This window comes from Epinephelus moara, chromosome 7, assembly GCF_006386435.1.
Source record: "Epinephelus moara isolate mb chromosome 7, YSFRI_EMoa_1.0, whole genome shotgun sequence".
NCBI classification, from domain to species: domain Eukaryota; kingdom Metazoa; phylum Chordata; class Actinopteri; order Perciformes; family Serranidae; genus Epinephelus; species Epinephelus moara.
The window spans coordinates 42,255,716-42,266,422 of record NC_065512.1 but is presented as its reverse complement, the minus strand read 5'-3'; the positions used below and the strand labels follow the sequence as shown (position 1 = coordinate 42,266,422).

At 41.2% G+C, this 10,707-nt stretch overlaps 1 protein-coding gene across 2 annotated transcripts in view; it reads left to right on the top strand.

The window, feature by feature from the left end:
- Positions 1-10,707, top strand: part of ubxn4 (UBX domain protein 4) — a 47,754-nt gene that overhangs the window by 3,785 nt on the left and 33,262 nt on the right. For both annotated transcript variants that reach the window (XM_050049919.1, XM_050049918.1), the window contains exons 3-6: positions 1,024-1,052; positions 4,512-4,630; positions 7,505-7,664; positions 9,793-9,910. In XM_050049919.1, coding sequence (XP_049905876.1) covers positions 1,024-1,052; positions 4,512-4,630; positions 7,505-7,664; positions 9,793-9,910 — 426 coding nt within the window. The remainder of the gene's footprint in view (positions 1-1,023; positions 1,053-4,511; positions 4,631-7,504; positions 7,665-9,792; positions 9,911-10,707) is intronic.

The following is a 10,707-nucleotide window of genomic DNA, read 5'->3' as shown; positions in this document are numbered from 1 at the left end:
CACTGGACACGGGGATCAAGCAGTTTGTCTCACTTGGGATAGATTGTGCTTTTTTGGTTCATAGTTTATGATTGACATGCGATTTATTCGCGTTTAGAGGGAATACATTTCCGTTATAATGGAAACGTGGGCACAGTTATCTATATAAAATACACAGACTAACTAACTAACGAACTGATTGACTAACATAAACAACTGACAACTGAAAAAAATTTGCTTGCACCGTTAGCTCCGGTAAGGGAAGGCATGAGGGAAAGCGGCTGACCGGAAGTCATGCACAAAAAAACGGAATGTGATCACTATTTACTTCCGTGTTTGAAAATCTGGCCAACATCAACAGTCTTAAACAACACTAAAACCAATAAAATGTTACTGCGTTATTTATTAAGAATTCTGTTTTTGAAATTGAAATTGTTCTTTCAAATATAAAGTTTAAATATTGATACAGCATAGCATCGCTATATTTTTGTGTGGCAATATTGTATCATCACACAGTGCCAAATATCGATTATTTTATAAATTATTTTATGAATACAAGTGAAACTTTAGGTAACCTATTTGAATGATATAATCTGTTGCTTTTTCAGTCCACTACATACATTTTGCTGCAAAAAATGGCTGAAGTGAGATGAAAAGACTGAAAACTGCTTTGTAGACATAATTTACAGTTAAAAACAGGTTATAAATTGCAATATCACTATATATATGTATAATATAACTAATATATATGTTTTATCGCAATACTCCGCATATCACAGCAGTTTAAAATCGCAATAATATTGTATTGTGACTAAAGCATCTTGCTAATATCGTACTGTGGAGCCTCTGGTGATTCCCACCCCTAGTCTGCACCCTGAAAAGCCTTTCTGTTGTACAGTGCATGTCTACCGTTCTGATTCCCAGTGAAAGAAGCAACTTGTGTCTACATCATGATTACACCAGCAACGAATGTAGTGCAGTTTGACAGGTGTTTATCTTTATGGAGATTCAACATATAATGCAACATTTGTTTTTTTTCCACAGTGAGCCATGTGTGCAGTTCTCTCAGATATGTATCTTTTTCGTTGTCTTAAATATTTAAATTTTCTTGGTGGGTTGAATTAGTGTGGAGCTACTACAAAAGGAGGTTATTGATTATTGACTATCTTTTTATCAATCAGACAATCTTTTATTTTTTCACATGGAATTATACTATGTTACAGCTCCAGTGAAATATGATCCCATCAGCTGCTTTAACAGGTGCACTGTAATTTAGTCCTTTCTGTGCCCTCTTACATTGTTATCTGCTGCTTTATGATCGTCCATGTTTCTGGATTGTTCTGGTAATCCATGGATTCTGGTCATGGAATGATTCACACATCCCGACCTCAACAAGACAGCCGTATGGTCGCTCCTTCAGAACACAAGCACCATCACTCTGCAGCCGCATCTGAACGATGTATAGCAGTGATCCACAGCAGGAACGGGTCAGCACCTCACAATCCCACCGTCACACCAGTCCTCATTCACCGTAAAGTACACGTCTCCTCTCCTTCTCTTGCCAGAGTCCTCTGCTCTGTCAGATTGGCAAAAAGAAAAAGAGTCACGTGGCTGAATGGCGTTGTGCAGGATTTAGCCAAGTTTTGATGAGTCAAAGTTACAGTTACAGTTCCTAATATCCTGTTGGAAACTGATGCGGCACACAGGTCGTCCAGTTTATTATCTAACAAATGTACAATAGCTAGCGGGATGCTTGTTCAGCTGGTCCTCATCTTCTCCATCTTTTCTTGATGTTTACTGATGTTTACATTTGAGAAAACCTCGACCTGGCCAGCTAGCAGCTAGCTAGCAGAAGTCAGCAGGAGGAGAGTTTACAGACAGGTGAGTTGATTTCCTTATCCTCGGGTCCGTTTCAGAAGGGAGGTTCAACAAACTCTGAGCCTAACCCTGAACTCTCAGTTGAGTAACTCTGAGATGGGAAACTCTGGGTTATGGGTTTCAGAACAGGTGATTTCAATCGGTTCAATCAACACAGAGTTTGTTCACTCTGAGTTAAGCGCGTACACCACGACTTTAAAAAGCCGTCATAATGCTGTGAATGGACTTCCTATTCACATAGTCTCCTTCATTTTGGGAAGGAGCAATGATGGGAATGTGGTTCCATCAGTGCACCCTATCACACCGGGAAATCCTAAAAGAAATTAAAATGACTAATCCCAGTCTGAGGTTGCAGCACCATGTCATTAACTGAATATGATTTATAATCATAAATTTTAACTGATTTCTACATCATTCACCTGCAATCCTGTGGAACTTCTCCTTGATGACCCTCACAGGTTTATGTCCAGGGAACACAACAACAAAAGAGTTTAATAGACGTTTCAGAGCTAGGGACCGTTCAAAAAGAAAATGTTCTGGAAATGATAATACGTCAATTCTGGGCCTGTGAATAATCTCCAGACGAATGCGTAACTCCCTCCTCAGTAACACTGCCTCTTCGTCCGCAGGGTCCTCCAAGAACGGACATGCCATGGTCGAAAAAAGTAGATTTAGAACTAGAACACACTTTAGGATCTGACTTTACCTTGAGGACAGATGATCAAACTCGCTGAAACCCGCGCAACACTAAACGACTGAATGAATGAATCACACTGCGTGTGTGGCGTAAGAGGGAGGAGACGGCTAGAAACTTGAGATTCATTGGAGAAAACCTGCTCCCGACCAGGTTAGGTTCACAGAGTCAGTTGCCATAGTAACTGACACAGAGCTTCAGTTACCTCTCTTTCTGAAACGGGCTGGAGTTACTCCGCTTTCTCTGGTTTAAGTTACCTCCCTTTCTGAAACGGAAAACCCAGAGTTTCCCTCATTTCAGGGTTAACAGACTCAGAGTTTTCACTAAACCTGCTTTGTGAAACGGACCCCTGATGAGTGACCTGCAGCCACACACCACCACCTATCCAACAACCCATCTCTGGGCTCCATTACATTGCTGTATTTACTGGGCCAGAGATAGGCCTACCCGTGACCTAAACCCAGACTACTGTCTAATAGGGACCAGAGCAATGCTTCTGTATGTTTTAAACCAAGAACCTGTCTTATCAAACTGAATTGCAAAAGAAATGTTTATATAAGCACAAGACTGGATATATCCAATAGATGAAATACCTCATGGGTTATAGTTTCCTAGAAGAGCAAGCATTGATCTTTGCTGATGATAAGTAATTCCGGAGTTTAGCTACTCTGTGTTCTTTGCCAATGTCACTGTAAGGAGTCAGAGTCTCTAGCCCCTTTTACACTGCCAGATTTTTGGCGAATGTTGGGCCGTTTTGCCGGCAAGCTGCGAGCCACACAGTTTAGCCACACAGAGCCGGTTTGGCGAGTTGATCTGAGGTGCCCAATTTTCCGCCTCGTAGGGGAGACATATTGGCGGAACCTTTTTAATTTAAAAAGAACGAGGCGCCCTTCCGCCACGGGAGGGGCTGTTGATGACTTGTGGGAGGAGCTGTTGATGACGTCGCATGTGCGACCCACTGGCGGTGGATAAACAGGAAACAGCTGATAGCAGGAATGAGCAGCTAGTAGCACAAGGGAAACGCAAACCTGACAGACACTACAGTAAAGATGAGTAACTGGGGAAACAAGGAATTGTGCGCCCTCCTTGCCCTTGCAAACCGTCAAATGAAGGGAATGGGCCGACTTATGAGAGAATTGCCGAAGGACTGACTAGCTTTCCTCGGAGTAAGGCTGTTTACGTGACACGCTGAGCTACATGTTTTGTTACTTGCTCACGCCCCCCATTGCCCTGAAAAAGGCACATTGTGTATGAACAGAAGTAGGCAGGCGGCATTTCGCTGCACTCCCCGATTTTGTTTTTATACTGCCAATGCTGAAAGAAGACTGATTGGGCTTTCCTGCAGAATTGCACAATTCCTATTTAAAAAGGGTTTATCACCTGTATAGCCAAAAAATCTTTCCCATTTTAATTGTCACCTGGATCTGCAGTGAAGTGCTGCACTGTAAAGCCCAACTGAGAGAAAGGAGAGCAGTACTGCAGCATTGACACACTTTTATATTACATTTCAGTAACCTTCTTCCAAATAAACAAAATCATAAAAGACAAATTATATTTGATAATGTTGTCAAGAAACATGGACAATTATGAAGCAGCTACCAACAATGTAAAAAGAGGCAAGAATGAACTAAATGCAATGCACATGTTGAAGAAGCTGATCTCACTGGAGTTCTACCTTATGTGATTCCATGTGGCAAATAAATTAATGAGTGATATTTTGATTAATTTAGTATCTCATAATCATAACTTAGAGTCAAACTTTTGACAGGGCACCTCATAAATTTGTCTTGCCCTGACTATTATCATTTTTGTCATTCCTTACCCGTCATTTTTGTATGACTGTGGTGGAAATGGTCTCCCATATATATGTGGTAGGTGAAGAGTGCTAGTTAAACTGTAGTGTAAACATTACAAAATATCAGTTGCTGGGACCTTGTTCCTTAACCCCCACCGTGTGAAGATCCAGTGGTGTGCATACCCTCTAGCTTCTTTATTGGGGAGAATGGCATCCCTCTGGAGGTCATCGCTGGCAGTGTCTCAACTGAAGAACTGATGAAAAGAATCAACAGAGTGAAGCAGGTATGGCCAAAAAGGTTAGATAGTTAACGGGGTGATTTGCAGGGAGCTTTGTACTGGTTTTTCAACCCTTTCACATTTCATCTAGCTATCCACAGTTCCCCATAATGAAGAATCACATGCATGTTTTTAGCCATTCTAGAGGCTTGGGGGGTGGCAATGTCAGGTGGTCAGTTGGTCAGTCAACTACTTAGGTCCTGTCTGAAATATGCCAACAATTCTTATTTTTTTTTCTTGAATTATTATTCAGACTGCTGTGAAATTTTCTAAAGACATTTACAGTGCGCAGATGATTTATTCTAATGATCTTGGTCAAGTCAAAATTCTAACTTAAGTACAATCAATGACTAATCTACTGAATAGCAAATGTTAGCATGCTACCACACCAAACAGAGATGGGAAACACTGGAAACATTACACCTGCTTATCATCAGTATTTCATTGTGAGTGTGTTAGCATTTAGCTCAAAGCACTGCTGTGTCTAAAGCCTCTATTCCACTGCCTGGAACTGTTTTTTATGCCTCCATGCTGGCAATAGCCATGGACAGAGGCATTATGTTTTCGGATTGTCCATCTGTCTGTCTGTCCGTCCATCCATCCATCCATCCATCCATCCATCCATTCGTCCCATCCTTGTGAACACGATATCTCAAGAACGCCTCAAGAGAATTTCTTCAAATATGGCACAACAATGAACTGATCAGTTATATGTGGTCAAATTTCAAGATCACTGTAACCCTGTCTGTCTTATTCTTGTGAGTATGATCTTTCTAAAACTCCTTGAGGGAATTTCTTCAAATTTGGCACAAACATTCACTTGGACCCAACAATGAACTGAATTGATTTCCTTGGTCAAAAGTAGGGGTGTCCCGATGCGGTATCGGCGCCGATCACGTTATTTTTACAAAATCAGAATCGGTAATAAAAGATTGGAGGAATCAAAACAACAAAAATGTCCAGGTTTTTCATCTATGTTTTTTCATTGTTGCCTCTGCTTTCCAATGTATAAAGTGTGGTGATCCTGTATATTTTATACAGCTCACTGGCCTAGTGGTAGAGTGTCTGCCCTGAGACTGGGAGGTCGTGGGTTCGATCCCTGGCCGGGTCATACCAAAGACTGTAAAAATGGGACCCATTGTACTCAGCATCAGGGGTTGGAATTGGGGATTATATCACCACATGATTCCCGAGCGCGGCACTGCTGCTGCTCACCGCTCCCTCAGGGGATGGGTCAAATGCGGAGAACAAATTTCACACACTCAGGTGTGTGACAATCAGTGGGACTTTAACTTTAAATATATTTCTTTTATAAGACAGTCAGCTGATGGCTTGCTCACCTCCAGACACTGAGATACCTCCAGACACACCCACTGGTGCTATCGGCCAGTGGGATGGCTCGATCAGCCTAGCCCAGGTAGACCGCGAAATAGGTGTGCTTCCCTGTGGAATATCATCCATCCGGCCACTGTCCTCACCTCAGAGATTCCGCCTCGGATATCAAGGGATCCTACGGAACCTCCACACCCGAAACAATGCCAGAGCGTTACGGCATTCACCCACGGTCCCATGAGTTGGCAAAAGCAACCAGGGGTTACTTTCCGTTTCATTATTCCTTATTTGGAACCTTCGGGCTGGGTTGATTTATTGTTTTAAAACTGAACTGAGTCAGAGCGAACATTGGATTTTCTTTACTTCCTTGTTTGCGGGAAAACCTGGGGTGGAAATTTCTTTTGTTTAGAGAACTGAATTGAACTGTGATATGTTATTTGGAAATCCCGGAGTGGAGTTTTTTGTTTGAACTTGATTGAACTGACTGAAAGGAACGGAACATTTCTTTTCTTTGGTGAAAGAAATATATACTTTCTTGAAACTGATTACTGTTGTATTTGAATTTTTGTATAGTATAGTATAATTCTTTTGTTCTATAGAAACCAGGTAAAAACAATTGAATTTTGGTGTTGAGGGACCTGTTTTATGGGTTTTATGGTTTCTTTGTGGGGTTTGACTGAGTAAAAGAAAAATATTTGTTGTGTCAAACCGCTACAAAAGATATAGGCCTATTTTGTTTGTTGAAGACAAGAAGAAGATATTGAATTTGTTCACATTTTGTGCTGCTGAACCACCGATAAGTTTTTTGGATATTATTTAAATAAAAAACAAACCTTATGGGACAACTTGGATGCATTCATTTTTTTTCTTTCTTAATGCTTTGCAAAGTATCGGATCGGACTCGGTATTGGACTCGGTTTCAAAATAAAGGACTCGTATCAGATCAGATGCAAAAAAAAATGTGATCGGGACATCCCTAGTCAAAAGTCAAGGTCAATATGACCTCACAAAATGTGTTTTTGGCCATTGCTCAATAATTCATATGCTAATTATGACAAAACTTCATACAAATGTCTAATAGGATAAAAAAATGAAGTGATGGCATTTTATATCCAAAACTTCAAAGGTCAACGTCGCTGTGACATCATTATGGTCGGCATAAAACACTTTTCTGGCCACTATTCAATGTCATATCTCAGGGACCGAAAGGGAGACATTTGGTCAGGTGCTAAATTGGTGACACTCATCCTGGGTGTCTATCTGAAATTGGGGTGATTGCTGCACAGACATGGATATAACCTGTAAGAGAAACTTGACTGGTACATGGAGGCATACAACCGCAGGGCGGTAATTCTAGTTACTTATCTTTTTTACAAAGGAACGCAGGATATGCAGGGTAGCTATAATGTGCGTGCCATTGTGTAGTTGAATGCAAATATGCCGCAACCCTTGATATAAAGATGACCCTCTACCACCTATTGCCACCAAAACTACTAAATCTACATGGTGTTTTCTCTGGTCTTAATGTTTCTCCCTGTTTTCTGACAGATGCATGCTCAGCAGATTAGAAGTGGGACAGTGTTACCGGAGGCAAGTGGTCCTGTAGAGACCAGCTCAATAGATAGCACAGCTTCAGCCTCGGCTCCAGCAGTACCTGTTAGATCAGCAGCAGCCACAGAACCTGCAGCAGTGCCAGGAATAGGGGAAGGTGAGTGAGCCTGGATCACACAGTCATCTAGTAAGCTCAAAGAAGAGAGTTCTGTGCACCTAAATCTATCAGGACACTATTTTAATCGTTTCAGTTTTCAGCATGTGGGAGTAAAAATGCACACTTTGTCTCTGCTTTCATCTGCAGTCAGCCTTACAGCCAAAATATATGGGACAAGATTGCGGTGTGGCACATCGCAGCAGAGCGCGCCCATTACAGTCAACACTTCACATTAAAAAAATCAAATCAATTCATCCTGTTGCGAAAAGGATCAAGTTAATGAATTCAGTGCCACTAAATAAAGCTTATATGCTAAACCCTCCATAACCAACTGAATCATCACTTGCAAAACTCAGTACACTCACAGTGAAGCTGGCAGAAACCACATGCTACAAAGACACATAGTTTCAACAATTTATCGGCTGAACGTTGGTATTGGCCAGTATTTGCCTTGTTGACTGCCATCAGCCTGTTAGCAAAAAAGATGACTGATGGCAGTAGTCAATGTTTTTCTTTTGTGCCACATCAATTTTGCATAGGCTGAAAAGTAGGGCTCCAGACTAATGGCGTCCTGTCATCCTGAGGACAATAGAAAACGTGTTTGGAACAAACGGAGCGAGGCAGAAGACTCTTTTTCAGGATTCTCCACCTTTGAATCTAAGGCCTTCACCTAAGTGCACGTGCATCTGCATTTAAGAACAGTCAATAGGAACGCTCTCTCTGAAATTACCTGTAATTGGCCAAAGTCTCCTGTCACAGCCTAGATTTTCTAAAGCTTGAAAACAGAGCCAAAAGGACGTGCAGAAGTCTGATGTTCTCTCAGTCCTCTTGCATTAGGCCCTTTGTCCACCTAAGCAATTTTTCCACAGCTCAAAACACGAGGCACTCCTAAGGAAGTGTCCAGCTGGGAGTGCTTGAGAGCATTTTGGAGGTGCAGCCCTTCTTTTTAGCTGAAAGTAGTAATGTCAATTTTGGTTAATTTTGCTTTCGATAGCCCAACACCTATTAACTGGTAAGTAACTAATACATTTAAAAAAGAAAAAAGAAAGAGGTGCTTTCCTTTTTGTCCAGTGCTCTGTTGACTCTGTGAGCTTTAGCCAGGTGCACTGTCCATTCAGAGGTGGTCTGCCTACTCTCCGATCTCTACTAGTTAGCTAGCCACTCTTCAGTGTGCACTGGCCGGGCAGGAAGTAGCTAGCAGCACTGCTCATTCGGCGGTTACCACTGGTAATGCCATCCTGACCCATGATGGTGGGACAGTGTTGAATTTTTCAAGTCTTAAAAGTCTTTTACAAGTCTTAGCCCAGCTTTAAATATAATGATATAAATATAATGATGTAATGATGACACTGGCAGAGAAGAAAGTAAAGAATTTAAACTGCCTCCATAATATGACATAACAGAATGTGGCTAATACTAGCTTTCAGATAATCTGCTTTCATTTAACACCAGAAATTGTATTATAGCTCCTTGTCATGATAAGCAGGGCGCCATGTGAAATGCATGCATCTTACTGTATGAGGTGAGGATCAGCATTGTGACTGTTCACATGGTGTCATGACTGCTGCTGTTTCTTAAGCTACTCTGGCAGACATGATATTTTTGAAATTAAAGAGATGTAGTGGAAAAGTAGAATGTTCTCTCTGGAAAGTTTCCCAAAAAAAGCTGCAGAGGTCTTGGTGCTTTGTTCCCAAAGAGTTTCTCTGCAAGTATGGCAGTTTTTGAAAGCAAGCACAAATTGGACAATTCTTCCTGCCAATGTAAACTGTAACTGTTTACCTTTCACTGAAAACTTTACCACTTTCAGTTAGAAAGGGAGAGCACACAGTTTTCTGGGGTTAGATGCAGTTTATGGCATGAATACAGGAGATGACGCAGGCGATTGCATACAGAGTATGGATGTATTAATCAATTGAGGGTGGATAGACATGTCTGCTTTATGCTGACAGGCTAGTTGAATGAATGAATGAATAAAACTTGATTGTCATTATATACAACATTACAATGAAATTGTGTTGGCTTCTCTCTATATAAATAAATAAAAACATTTAAGAAAAGGCAGACATTAAAAACAATGAGTTAATTAGTTAACGCAGTGCTTTCTGTTTTTTGTTTCTCGTCTATGAAGCATCACTCTCAAACACAGCAGATAACGGCAGCATTTCAGCAACTGTGGCTCTTGCAGAGAATGCTTCTTCAGATCAGGCTACTCAAAGCGAAGAAAATCTGGATGCTAAGGTGGAAAGGTAGGAGCCTCCATGCTTTTCAAGCTTTGTATGTGCTAGACAGAAAATGTGCCTTGTGTTGAGGTGTTAGTTCTGAAGACATCATCTGTTTGTAAATCAAATGGCAGCCAAAGAGAGAACAACAATTAAAATACACATTTCATGGTCTTTTCACACCAAACACAAATCAGCTCTGCAAATAAATCACACATCATTTAAAAAATCCGTGCCCATCCACCTCATTGAGCCTATCCACACTGAATCTGAAACTTTATTATTACGCAGTGCTTTTTCAATCAATAGATTATGTTAATATCATAATTCTGTTCTTACCTTAACACAACGATATTGATATTGATCTCACAAAAAAGTGTCCTCTTTGACAAATAAAACAAAGATTAAAAAGACGACAAATATAAGGAGACCATCTGGAGAAGCAAGTAGCTTAACTTGCTTGTGATGGTAATGGTCAGAAACAGAGGGGTAAGCATACTTCATTGTGAAGGTAATGTATAACCAGTCATTTCCAAGTGCCTTAGCTAATGTTATGCTGTGAACATCATGGGCCCTATTTAGATGGTCTAAAACGCAAAGCGCCAGGCGTGTCCCAGTCACTTGCTAGTTAGACAGCGCGTTTTTAGACTGTGCACCATGGCGGAGAGTCTTAAAGGGTTGGACTTACTCTGTGAATTAGTCATGGGTGTGTTTTGGGCGTATCATTCAATAAGCCAATCAGAGCGTCACCTCTCATTCCCTTTAAAAGAGGCGCGATTGGAGCGCACGGCGGAGAGCTAGTTAGATGGCGGACCTACCAACTG